Source organism: Tenrec ecaudatus, chromosome 14 (assembly GCF_050624435.1).
Source record: "Tenrec ecaudatus isolate mTenEca1 chromosome 14, mTenEca1.hap1, whole genome shotgun sequence".
Classification (NCBI taxonomy): Eukaryota; Metazoa; Chordata; class Mammalia; order Afrosoricida; family Tenrecidae; genus Tenrec; species Tenrec ecaudatus.
Window position 1 is genome coordinate 23,335,694 of NC_134543.1, and position 14,250 is coordinate 23,349,943.

General features: G+C 41.2%; 1 protein-coding gene across 2 annotated transcripts in view; it reads left to right on the forward strand.

Moving 5' to 3' along the window:
• Positions 1-14,250, forward strand: part of CEP128 (centrosomal protein 128) — a 472,711-nt gene that overhangs the window by 62,901 nt on the left and 395,560 nt on the right. For both annotated transcript variants that reach the window (XM_075531496.1, XM_075531497.1), the window contains exon 7: positions 2,734-2,803. In XM_075531496.1, the coding sequence (XP_075387611.1) occupies positions 2,734-2,803 (70 nt within the window). The remainder of the gene's footprint in view (positions 1-2,733; positions 2,804-14,250) is intronic.

The window sequence follows — 14,250 nt, forward strand, 5'->3', positions numbered from 1 at the left end:
CATAAGAGGAGCAGTGGGGGTATGAGTTTCGGAAAATAGTTATATAATGATACAGGGGAAATATAGGAAACGCAGGATGATAGCAGAGATGATTAGTTGATTAGTTAGTGTGCAATGACAGCCTGGGACTCTTCCAGTCTATAGGCTGTCACGGTAAGAAACAACTTGGTGGCAGTGGGCTTGCATTTATGTGAGAGATGATCATCACTTGATCTGGACCATGGCAATGAAGTGATGGAGAGGTGTGCATTTTCAGTATTGTTTTTCAGCAGATAGATCGATATCTGCAGAGTTTAACTGAGTAGTCTCAGGTATAAACTCAAGAATGGTCAGCATCTAGAAGTGATGTTTGGGACCATGGGGTGGATGGAACGATATAGAGCAGCAGTTCTCAACCCGTGTGTCGCGACCCCTTTGGGGGTCTAACGGCCCTTTTACCAGGGCTGCCTGATTCATAACCATAGCAAAATGACAGTGTTGAAGTAGCAACAAACGAATTTTATGGTTGGGGGGGTCACCACAGCATGAGAAACTGTATTAAAGGGTTGCCGCATTAGGAAGCTTGAGAACCACTAACCGAGAGAGAAAATTCAGGGAGAGAATCAAGGTTGGGGAAGAGTGCCATGGTTTCCAATATGTAGGAGTTCTGCAAGAGACTGCTCAGTCTTCTCTGGGAAGGATTTCCGTGTAGGACACTGTATCGGGAAGTTCTACTCTGTCCAGGAGTTGCTCGGAGTCAGGATGGACTTGATGGCCGCTCACAGGGACACCAGCACGCACAACGGCATGAGTGGCACAAATGGTCCATGCATTCAGCTGTTGAGCACTAGTACCTCCAGAGGCACCTCAGAAGAAAGGTCTGGCAATCTACTTCTGCACCGTCCGGCCTTGAAAACCCCAGGGGAGCACCGTTCTTTTTCTGACCTACTAAGGAGAATTGACAATGTGACAGCTGGTTTGCTTGGGCTTATACACATACATGTGGAGAAGTTGGCCTGTGAAGAGGCAGACAGGTGGTGAGATATGGGAAATCCAGGAAAGCCAGAAAACAGGCCAAATAGAGGAGATTTCCTGATATTTAAAGACGCAGGAAACTTAACCTTTTACAATAACTTCTTTCTGAAAAACAAATAAACAAAAACCAACCTGAAACATTTTAGTAAAATAGGATCATAGCCAGGGAAGAGGAAGTTGCAAGCTATTCATGGTAAGAATTCCATGAATATTCCCAAAATGACCTGGCCAAGTCATAGTCTCCCTAGGTTAGCACAGGAATCCTCTGAGAAGGATTTGTTTAATGAGAACAGAGATAAGGAACCTCAGATAAAGGGTAGGAGGAGGGTGGTACAAGTGATGTGATGAATAAGGGCCACGGAGAGCGAAGAGATCATAAGAACAAAAGAATGGGCAGATTATGAACTATGAGCGGAGCCCTGGTGATATACTGGTTACACCTTAGGCTGTGATCTAAAAGGTCACCAGTTTGAAACCAACGAGCTCCTCAGAGAAAGATAAAGATGGGGTTTTCTACTTCTGTAGAGATTTTTACAGTCTTGGAAACCCACAGGGGCAGTTCTACTCTATCCTATGGTGTTGCTATGAGTCAGCACAGATTTGATAGTAGTGAATCTGAGGAAATGTGAATATGATAAAATATAAACAAAGAATCAATCTGAATAGGATGGAATAATTCTTAAGAGGGAAGGAACTTCAAAGAATTGTGGGAAAATATTTTTCAATTCCATGTTTTTGTGCACTCGGTGAAGCTCCTTCATGTGAGAGGAACCCAGGTGGCTCAGAGGTTAAGCACCTGGCCACTAACTGAAAGGTTGGTAGTCAAAACCCACCAGCCCGTGCGCTGGAGCAAGAGGTGGTAGTCTGCTCCCATACACACTGCAGCCTCGAAAGCCCTGCAGGGGCAGCTCGCAGCTCGACTCTGTACTGTCAGATTACCACGAGTCAGACTCATTTGACGGCAATGGAACCCAAAACAAAAACAACAGCAAAAAAAAACAAACAACTCTTATACAACTCCCTAATAAAATGTAAAAAAAGAAAAGAGAAAAAAATGATTAGGGCAAAGACTGTACAGATGTGCTTTATACAATTGATGTATGTATATGTATGAACTGTGATAAGAATTGTATGAGCCCCTAATAAATTGTTAAAATAAAAAAAATCAAAAAACAAACAAACAAAAAAAACAACAACAAAACAACACACAGACATCGAGCCAATTCCGACTCATTCGCTAGATGAACGTATAAAATGACACAGGTAAGCAACAGAAGAATTACAAGCAGGCACACATTTATTTAAAACTATTGCGGTGTCTCTCAAAAACTCACTGCCATCCAGTCCACGCCAAATCACAGCAGCCCTGCGGGGCAGGGTAGCTCTGTCCCTGTGAATTTCCAAGACTCGCTTTCTAGAGGATTACAAAGCCCCATGTTTTTCCCGCAGAGCGGCTGGTGGTTTTGAAATGCTGACCTTGTGGATCGCAGCCCAACATGTAAGCACTACACAACCAATAGTCAATAGAATATATTTAAAGTTGCGAACAGCTGCGCTAAAATGAACCAGGAAAAGCATAAGATGGGCGGAGGGTGGGGCGGGGGGGCTTAGTGGCCTGTGAGGAGTGGGACCCCAGGCAGGAGCGGACTCTGGAAAGCATAGTTAATGTGTATTTTCCTAATTGTATTTCCTTTTCAATATTTCTCATTGTTTGTGTAGGTCAGATGCGGAAACAAAAAGGACTTTGGAAGAATTGACCGAAAAACTTAATGTCCAGAGGCAAGAAGTGGTAAGAGCTCTTTTTTTATAAACAGTTTTGGTGTATAGATGAAGGTTGGTGCATTTTAACTTTTTGAGTGGTGCATGCCACTTTGTGTAGAAATATAATTGTGTACCTCTTAGCAAAAATGTAGGCAATTCTTTTAGGTATTTGAGGTTGGGATATCACATTAGTTGGTTGATTAGCGATAGAAATACCATTGTTTTAATTTTTAAGTTTTATAACTTTTCAAGATATATATATATATATATATATGAAAACATTTTTTGAGGGCTCTTATAACATTCCATATATCAGTTATATCAAGCATAATTGTACATATGTTGCCATAATCACTTCCTAAACATTTTCTACTTGGGCCCTTGGTATAAGCTCCTCTTTTTACCTCTCCCTCTCCCATCCTGCCACCCTCATGAATCCTTGGTCAATTCTATATTGTGATTATTATTTTGTATCTTATACTGTCCGTTGTCTGCTATTGCTTCAATGATTTGTTTTCTGCCGACATGTCTGTAGAATGATATTTGAAAACAAATAGTTATTTGGTCATGCCTGTTTTACTCCCTCTTGAGTATTTTCAGATCAGCTTACATAAGTGGAGGGAGCCCTGGGTTGCATAGTGGCCACATACTGGGTTACTAGCCAAAAGGCTGTCAGTCAGCACTTGCCAACTGCTCTGCCGGACACAGGGGATGCTTTCTACTCAGTAATGACTTACAGCCCCCGTCCCCACCATCGCACCTGCGCTCTGCCCGGTATGGTTGCTGTGACTTGGGATCCACTTGATGGCAGCAGGATTGTTTTTTTGTTGTTGTTGTTTTTAAACATTAAGTACATAATCACAATTGCTTTGGAGATGTTCTTGCTGCCTTGGCTTTGTTTGATATGCTGCCTTTTGAAAATACCCCTAAACCTCCTATTTTATTCTCTCAAACTCAGGTCACTGACTCATTATTCAGGGATCTATTTTTATCAAGTCACGACCCTTGATGGAAGTCAGGTAAAAAATAAAGTGGATTTGAGAGAGAGGCGATAGAGAGCCGCAGGCAGATTGAGGAGAAAAGGCCTGGGGGGAAGTATCGGAGCAGCAGGGCTTCTGGAGGAGTGATTTCAGCAGCCTAGGACAATTGGAAACTTCCAGCAAGCAAGCACTGGCACCCCAGGCTGATTTTAAAACTAAGTCAGCAAATCCATGATTCTTTTTGCTGACCTGTTGTCTGCTGCTTTCTTACCCATTCCTGTGTAAGACTGAGACATGGACAGAGCATGACCAGGCTCATGATTGGACTGAGCAATGTGACCAGACCTGGGATTGGTCTGTTCATAATCTGGCAGCACAGACACCCCAGGTGCCTCACCCCTGACTCAGTTCATTCAGTAGCAACTCACTCATGACCCCTCCCACTGTGTCAGTTGCTTTTCTTTCTTTTTAAAATAAATTCTCCTCTCTGCTTGCCGTTTGTGGTCCACAAGTCCGTTCTTCGGTTCGTGAGATCATGGACATGTGGACACATCAGAGCAGGTGCAACATTTTGACATTCAGGATGGATATAGTATCTTCTTCTAAGTGATCATGCTTCCCACCCCCTTTGTTTAAAATCATTTTATTGGGGCTCATACAACTCTTATCACAATGTTTTCTATAACATTTTAATAAAAGTGAAAAATCCGCAGTGAAAACAGGTAATTTTTCTCCATCTGGGTTTACATTTTCTTACACACACACAGACACACACAGACGAGGGGATACCATTCTCGCCGCCCCCCCCAGAAAAAACCAAACAAACAAAAAACGGAAAAAAGCTCTGCTGGAAAGAGCTTTCACAGTGTAAAGCATTTTCCCCACTAGGCGAGCATGGAGAAATTCACTCTGAGTTAGTACACCCAGTAATGTTGCCTGAGAAGGTTCTCTCTGGTCACAGTGAATTTTTTCATAAAAGCAGTTTCACTTCAACCTTGTTTTTCTTGTGATGGCTAATTTAAGAGAACAGCATGTGGTTGTGAAATTTTGTTTCCTGCGCGGGAAATATGCCACAGAAACGGTTGTGATGTTGAACACAGTTTACAAGGATAGCGCTGTGGGAAAAACTCAAGTCTGAGTGGTTTTTTTTTTCATTTCAAAAAAGGTGAAATGTTCATTGATGACAAAGCTCACTCTGTACATTCCTTAGCTTTTCAAACTGACAAAAATTTTGACTAGTAGTGCACTCATTTGGAGTTCATTCCACCAGGTCAGACTTTTAATCAAGGTTTCTATTTAGAGGTTCTGAAAAGATTATGTAAGAGTGCGTGACAAAAAGGCCTGATTTGTGGCAAATGGGGGACTGGATTTGCCACCATGATATTGCACTTGCTCATGCAGCCCTCTCAGTGTGCTTAGTTTTTGACAAAAAAAACTCCCCAGCATTACTCTGTTGCCCCATTCACCTGACTCACCTGACCTTGCTCTGTGGGACTTCTTTTTGTTTCCGTGAATGAAGAGGGACATGGAATGACAGCAATTTGTGATGTAGACGTGGTGAAGGAAAAAAAACGAGGAAGGTTCTCTCAACCATCCAAACAGATGAGTTTGAAAAATGTCTCCAAGGATAGAATCACAGATTTGACAAATGTATTAAGTGTAATGGGGAGTTCTTTAAAGGTTGTTTTATAAAACAATTTAAATACATAACTTTGAAAAAATCCTGCTTTTCTTGGGTATCCCCTCATATGCCAACGTTTCTTTGGCATTCGAATTTAGTAACCATATATGCTAAAAGAGTGATACACTGTATCCCCCATCCATATAACACACCCTTGTAAATAATGAACACATACAAATGTACAGCAGTTTAGTGATAGTTACTATTGATAATTTTCCCCTAACAACAACAACAGCAAAAAGATCCCCCCAAACCTGATGATGTGAAAACAAGAAGACCTAAGAAACTAATGTGAGATGACCCTACAAAAAACAAACAAATAAACAAGCAAACTTGTAATAGGTGGTGTTTGTATAAAATATGTCACTCTATTTTTTTTTCTTTTAAAAAAATTTAACAAATCACTTTATTGGGGGCTCTTACAGCTCTTATAACAATCCATACATCAATTGTATCGAGCACATTTGTACATATGTTGCTATCATCATTTCCAAAACATTTTCTTTCTACTTGAGCCCTTGATATTAGCTCCTCTTTTTTCCCCTCCCTCCCCCACCCTCCCACCTTCATGAACCCTTGATAATTTATAATTTTTTTTGAGTTTTATTTGTAATTTATTTTTATTTTTTTTATTTTAACAATTTATTAGGGGCTCATACAACTCTTATCACAGTCCATACATACACATACATCAATTGTATAAAGCACATCTGTACATTCTTTGCCCTAATCATTTTCTTTTTTTTCTTTTCTTTTTTTTACATTTTATTAGGGACTCATACAACTCTTACCACAATCCATACATATACATACATCAATTGTATAAAGTACATCCATACATTCCCTGCCCCAATCATTCTCAAGGCATTTGCTCTCCACTTAAGCCCCTTGCATCAGGTCCTCTTTTTTCCCCCCCCTCCCTCCCCATTCCCCCCTCCCTCATATGCCCTTGGTAATTTATACATCGTTGTTTTGTCATATCTTGCCCTATCCGGAGTCTCCCTTCCCCCCTTCTCTGCTGTCCCTCTCCCAGGGAAGAGGTCCCATGTGGATCCTTGTAATCAGTTCCCCCTTTCCAACCCACTCACCCTCCACTCTCCCAGCATCGTCCCTCACACCCTTGGTCCTGAAGGTATCATCCACCCTGGATTCCCTGTACCTCCAACCCTCATATGCACCAGTGTACAGCCTCTGTCCTATCCAGCCCTGCAAGGTAGAATTCGGATCATGGTAGTTGGGGGGAGGAAGCATCCAGGATCCGGGGGAAAGCTGTGTTCTTCATCGATACTACCTCACACCCTAATTAACCCATCTCCTCTCCTAAACCCCTCTATGAGGGGATCTCCATTGGTCGACACTTGGGCCTTGGGTCGTTGTTTTGTTGTCTGGTTGTATACTGTTGCTTTGTTTTCCTCTGTCTAGTTTTCGTGCATGTTAGTGACTCCACAGGTCTGTCTGAATAGGACAGGCTGGATGAACTATCTGGAGGAAAAACAACGGGACCGACAGTTCTGGGGGGACTTGGGGTGGGGGGGTAGGGGGGGTAAGGAAGTGGTGTTAACAAACCCAGGGACAAGGGAAAAACATGGGACCCCAAATGGTAGAGAAGGGGGAGTGGCAGGCCTGGTGGGAAATGATCAAGGGTAAGGTTGCTTAGAGAAGAGGTATACTCTAGCCCAGGTGGCGATGAAGCATGGTAGTAGGGCAGGAGGAAAGTCAAGGGAGATGGAGGAAAGAGCTAGGAGTCAAAGGGCATTCATGGAGGTCTAGACAAAGACATGTACATGCAAATATATATAGGAGGATGGGGAAATAGATCTATGTGTCTATATTTATAGGTCAAGTATTAAGGTGGCGGAAGGACCTTGGGCCTCTACTCAAACACTCCCTCAATGCATGAATACCTTCTTTTATTAAATTGGAACTCTATGATGCTCACTCTCCCGACACAATGGCTGGAGCCAAAGTGGGTGAACAAGTAAATGTGGTGAAGAAAGCTGATGGTGCCCGGCTATCAAAAGAGATAGTGACTGGGGTCTTAAAGGCTTGAAGATAAACAAGCGGCCATCTAGCTCAAAAGTAACAAAGTCCACATGGAAGAACACACCAGCCTGTGTGATCGAGTGGTCCCAAAGGGATCAGTTACCAGGCATCAAAGAACAAAAAATCATATCATTGACTACACACCTCCATGATAGGATCGCTGAAGACAAATGGGTGCATAAGCAAATGTGGTGAAGAAAGCTGATGGTGCCCGGCTATCAAAAGAGATAGTGTCTGGGGTCTTAAAGGCTTGAAGGTGAACAAGCGGCCATCTAGCTCAGAAGCAAATAAGCCCACATGGAAGAAGCACACTGGCCAGTGCGATCACGAGGTGCCCAAGGGACCAGGTATAAGGCATCATGCAAAAAAAAAAAAAAGATATAAGTGTGTGTATGTATGTGTATATATGTGTATATGTATATATGTATATATGTATATATATATATGTCACTCTATTTTTAAAGGGGTTAAATATTTGCAGCAGAATTTGCTCTATTTCAAAAATATGAATAAGCACCCCATCTCCTGTGTTTTGGTACAAATTTCTCCATGGAGAACCTAGAGAGGTGAAGGTAGGGCAATGCCTGTCTTCTGATGAGATAGACGCCATCTTTGCATTCAGTGTGTGATCAGTGTTTGCATAATACATGTATATATATGTATATATATATTTCTATATGATGTTCTGGATTTTTCTAGGCATACCAAGGACACCGCCAGGGTAAATTTTACTATCTACAATACTTATACTTAAAAAAAAGTTCCCTGATGAGAATAACGGATTGGTGCCATTGTTAGTTAATTTCAGTGACTCACACAGCAAGAAATGTCAGCCATTGTCTGATTTGGTTCCCGTCTAAACAGGAGCTGGACACATACTTTAAGAAGCGCATCTCCTAAGTCCTCTGTAATATTCTGACCCTTCTAGTAAGCCTTCGTGTGAAGCCTGTCATTTGGCAAGGGAGCCTGCTGAGACTTTTCATTCTCCTTGAAAGTTTACCAAATTTTGTTTAGGGGATAGTGCGTATATACAGAAAAGTAATATGTCGGTGAACAGCTAAACAGATTGCCATAAGGCGAACATGCCTATGTGACTGTCGTTGGCTCCAGAAACGGACCACCGCATGCGCCCCAGAAACCTCCTCTCACCACCATCCCCTCCTTCCTTTCTAAAGGGAGCCATGATTTTGACTTTTAATCCTGCAGATTGATTCCACTTGGTTTTGAACATGCTGTATAAGTGGAATCACACAGCCTGTGATTTTTCCTGCATGGAACATTCCAATTATGCTGTTTATGGGAGTTACATTGTGTACCTGCAGTTCGTTCATTTCTGTTGGTCGTCAGTATTCCATTGTATGGATGTACTGTGATCTCTTTGAACACTTTACAGTAAGTATTTGCTTTCCTTAAATATTGGGCAATCTTGACTTTTTGCGGTGAAAACCGTGTTCAGTATTTCAGTGCACGTTGACTTTCTTTTTATGTCGGTCTATGTCATGGAGTCTAAATGCTAAACGCTTGCACATATAGTAGACATTTTATGAATGTTGTACTTTGAGATTGTGTGCGGAAGCTCTTAGGCTTTTGGAGCGATATAAGCTTAGTACACATTGCGCTTTTGGTTTCAACTTTCACGTGTGTCAAGAGAATACTCATAAACAGAGTTGGCATTTCTTTTTTATGCCTCCTTCCCATTGCAAATGAAATTGGCAAGTATTAGCTAGCTATATTTGGAAGTTTTACTCTGGGTTTGAAGTGTAACCACTGAGCTTACCGTTATCAGGTAAATTCAAAAGAAGCCCAAGGTCTTTCATATGATCACTGCCATGCATCGAGAAGTCTCCCACATCGATAAAGCGGCAGTGGTGCGAATGGCTGGCGCATCTCATTGGTGTTCACTGGCTTTTCCAACGCACCAGTCTTTCCAGCTCGGCTGCCCCCTAGTGCACTCATCTCAACAGGAAAAAGTCTTAGATTTTGGGGAACCCCAGAGCATTGTTGATAGCTCACCTGTACATTTTGCTCAATTGTCCATTTTCTTGTTGTTCATACCAAATTGTTATTATAGGTTGTTTTGTGTTTTCTATAGTTTGCCTATAGTTTACCTTCAGTGTAAGGTTGTCTCATAACTACTACGCAGAGGACATATGCACTCTTGATTAAGAAATGATCTTCTAAGGCAAAAGTTAAAAATAATATTGTTGAATTTTGGAAAGTCTCATGATGTTTTCTTCCAATTGTACAAAACTTAATATAGATTTTGTGACTCACTTATTCCAATTGAAGTCAACATTTACATCTTATAACTGCTTGACATATTGTGTTGTATTTGTGAATTCATGATAGCATCCTGTCAGAGAAGCTGCAGTTTGTTATTTGAGTGGTAAGCTTCTTGTAGCCTGCAGCTGTTTCCCCTCCAGATTTAAGTTTAAAATAAAATTCCAAAGTGGCACACATTCACTGGGAAACTTTTAGGTATTGTACAAATATATAATGTATGTTACATACACAAAACGGCTTCAAAAACTTCGTGGAAAGATGGGATGACAAGATCACGGAATTTTTCTATGAACTCTTTAAAGCCCTTTCATATCAAATACATGAATTGCATGTTCCACTGGTGACCATTGTATATCAAATTTGTCATGCATTATTTAAAAAGTTTTGACTGTTATCACATATGCTAAGATCTGATTTGTTAATCTTTTTTGAATCATAGATTTGTTTACTTGTTTTATATTTCGAACTGTCTATTGGACAGGGATTGTTAATATGTATAGCAATGCTGTTAAAATGAAAGTAAAATATTTTTTATTAACACTTATCAATGACAGACGCAATCAATAGTACATGGGCTTCACATCTCATGGTGGATTTGCATTCATTAGTTGTCTAGATTTGACCCAGTTTAATGTGATATGAGTCTATTATTAACTTTGATTAGGCATTGAGGAAAAGTTTATTTTATTTTAATTTTCAACTCTTTCTTCAATGGTTGGTCATTAATAGAACCTGAGGACTTGTCAATACTGCGTTTGTGGTAACAGAGTATTGGTGACAGTAGGAGGGTATACAATACACATGCATTCAGATGGAAGTCAACCTACAGGTCTTGTTAAAGAGCTTCAAAATCAACATATTGGAAAACCAGGATGCAGATCCCCAGACAATGTTTTTGCTTTTGTTTATCCTCCCCTCATTAAATGCTAATGTTAAAGCTTTCCTAAAGATTATCTTTGTCATTTTGTATTTTCATAATTAACACAGAGATTTAAGGCTTTCTGATATCTCAGAAGCAAATCTAATAGGGGACTATGATAAATATAATTGCTTAGTATTAGATGACATTGCTAATATTTTTCTTAGATACAAGAAATAGAAAAAGAGTAAGAAAGTATTAAATGAATACATCCTTTGAACTGATCCTTATTCTGAGACTAATGTCATTTTTGTTTTTTCTTCTGAAATTTTGCTCACTTTCATTTACTTCTGTCCACAGTACCACGCCCTCTCCCTGGGCTGCTGATAGGATACATTTCTGAACGTGGACTTTCAGGGTTAAAGATATGGGTATTGCTCAGTTTTATAACGTAGTATTTTTATTTTCTCTTTTAATGTCATCTGGAAATTAACATTTATTTCACCTTTACCCCAAAAGTATCAAAGGAGGCTTACTCTATCATGGAGGTTTGTATTAAAGCTACTAACCTAGTTCTAGCTGCCCTGCGGCATGCATCCATTCACTTCATTTAGTCTCAGAGCCACTCATTCAAACTCCTCTCCGCCACTGAAGCTTTTCTGGTTACATGTTTACTCAGGTAAGGATGACATTTCCCAGCCTCCATATGTAGAGAGGTGTGACCATGTGACTAAATTTAGAGTAAAATGATGTATTGCAACTTTCCAGTTATTTTCTTAACGACAAGGGCACTAAGCAGGATGTTCCCACTCCTCTTTTCTGAAGGTTGAAATCCTCATGTGGCCTTCTCCCAGGGATGGCCGAGCAGTGGGTGAAATGACCCTTTAATTCTGTCTGACTTGGGGAGAAGAGTCCCCTGCCAAGCTGCACTTTCTTCTGGACTGTAATAGGAGAGAGAAATCAACTTTACCTTATTTAAACTGATGTATATCTAGCCTTTTTGAAGAAGCCTAGATAGGACCCTATGTAATACAGAACTAGGACCTAGAAAATACTGTAAACGAGAATGAAGAAAGAAAACGAGAGATGTATTTTAGGTCCTTGGTTATTGCTGACTGAGTTGTACTTGCGTGACAGTATGTTGCTGCTGTTTTTAGATGCTATCAAGTCCCGTACCTCTCATAGCAACGCCAGGACCTGAACTGCATGTGGAACAGAGTGAAATGCTACCCGGTCCTGTGTCAGGCCCACAATTATTGCTAGGTTTGAATCCATTTTTGCAGCCACTGTGTCAATCCATCTCCCTGAGGAGCCCCCTCTTTTTCGCGGATCCTCATGTTACCCAGCATGATCTCCTTCTCTGGGGACTGGTGTCTCCTGCTAAATGTCCAAAGCTCTAATGATTTGAAATCTTGCCATCCTCACTTCTTTTTTAAAAATCATTTTATTGGGGGCTGATACAACTCTTATCACAACTCATATATCCATCCCTTGTGTCAGGCACATTTGTATATTTGTTGCCCTCATTCTCAAAACATTTGCTTTTTACTTGAGCTCTTGGTATCAGTTCCTCATTACCTCCCTTCCCCGCTCCCACCTCCCTCATGAACCCTTGATAATTTATAAATTGTTATTATTTTGTCATTTCTTACACTGTCCGATGTCTCCTTCACCCACTTTTCAGTTGTCCATCCCTGAGGGAGAGGTTATATGTAGGTCCTTGTGATCGGTTCCCCCTTTCGATCCCACCTTCCCTCCAACCTCCCGGTTTTGCCACTCTCACCACTGGTCCTGAAGGGATCATCTGTGCTGGATTCCCTGTGTTTCCAGTTCCTGTCTGTGCCAGTGTACATCTGTTGATCTACCTGGATATGTAAGGTAGAATTGGGATCATGATAATGGGGGTAGTGGAAGAATTGAGGAACTAGAGGAAAGTTGTATGTTTCATCATTGCTACACTGCACCCTGACTGGCTCGTCTCCTCCCCATGACCCTCCCTGTAAGGGAATGTCTAATTGCCTACAGATGGGTCTTGGGTCCCCACTCTGCACTCCCCCTCATTCACAATGATTTGATTTTTTGTTCTGATGATGCCTGATCCCTGATCCCTCCGACACCTCGTGATCGCTCAGGCTGATGTGCCTCTTGCATGTGGGCTTCGTGGCTAAGGAGCATTGTTGCTGTACTTGCTCTCGAACAGACTTGCTCTTCTGGCGGCCGCGGTACTTTCAAACATCTTCACTAACACGATAGTTCAACAGCATCAGTTCTTCTCTGGTCTTCCTTATTCCTTGTTCAACTTTCATATGCATATGAGACAATTGGATGGCTTGGATCAGGCACACACTAACTCCTCAAAATGACACCGCTGCTCTGTCTCACGGTACAGAGATCCTAGGCAGGAGGTTGCCCCAGCACAATATACCCTTGATTTCTGGACTGGCTTTCATGAATGTGGATTGGATTCAAGTACACTGAAATTCTTGACAATGTCCGTCTTTTTTCCATTTATCATGGTTTTGCCCATTAGTCTAGTGGTGAAGATTTTTTGCTTCCTTTACATTTTGCTGTGTTCGTACTGAACACTGCAGCCCTCGCGCTTCATGAACTTTTTTTGCTCCCAGTTCTTCTGTCATGGGGAAATTGTATACATGCAAGATTGAATCATCGGCATATCATCATTTTCTGATGAACCTCCTTTCTCCAACCTGGATGCCTCATTCTTTTCTCCATTTATCATGACCTTGTCTATTGAGCTGACAGTGGGTTAGCACTAGAAAAAGGGAAATATTCTGAGTGCATTGATTGTATAATCGAGACTGCATGGATACTTCGGTAACCTTACAGGATGACTACAATTTTACCACTGTGAAACTCATTAAATATATTCAGCAGTTACTCACTCAGTTTCAATCATGTAGTTTTTGTATCTGTAATTTTTTGAGCACTTTTACCTATCATATCTCATCATTTTATTTGTAGCTTTTTTTCAGACTTCACTAAAACAGCAAGGGTATTTTGGTTTTTCATATTTAGATGGCTGTATTAGACAATTTTGAAGTTCATGCAGGACTGTCTGTGTCACATCAGTTTCAGCTGTACATGACAGAAAATTCAAATCATAGTTTATCTTAAAAATATATACCGTATATACTTGAGTATAAGCCGACCCAGATATCAGCCAAGGCACCTAACTTTACCACAAAAACTGTATTAAAAATGTGCTGAGAAACTCAGCTTATGCACGAGTATATACTGCAATTGTTAATTCTCTATCGTGGAAAAACCCAGTTATAGGGGTGTCCAGGGGTCCATGCGGTGCTCCAGGCAGTGCTCTCCAAGGTAGCGTGGACTTCAACTTTTGCCACCCTGGTCATCTCATGGCTTGCTCACTCTCCTGGCTTGGACAGGACTCAGTTCCTTATACAGCCATGGACTGAAGCATCAGTTCTTCATTGCCTGTTGGCCAGAGGTCTCTTTATTCTCTTCCTGTGAGTGCTTCTCCACGGAGTATCCACAGTCTGGCAGCCTGCTTTGGGAGAGCCCAGGAGAGAGAGGGAAGGCGAGCCACACACAACTCAGGTTTTGGTAACCAGCAACTGTAGTTGCATGGCATCAGATTTACTGTG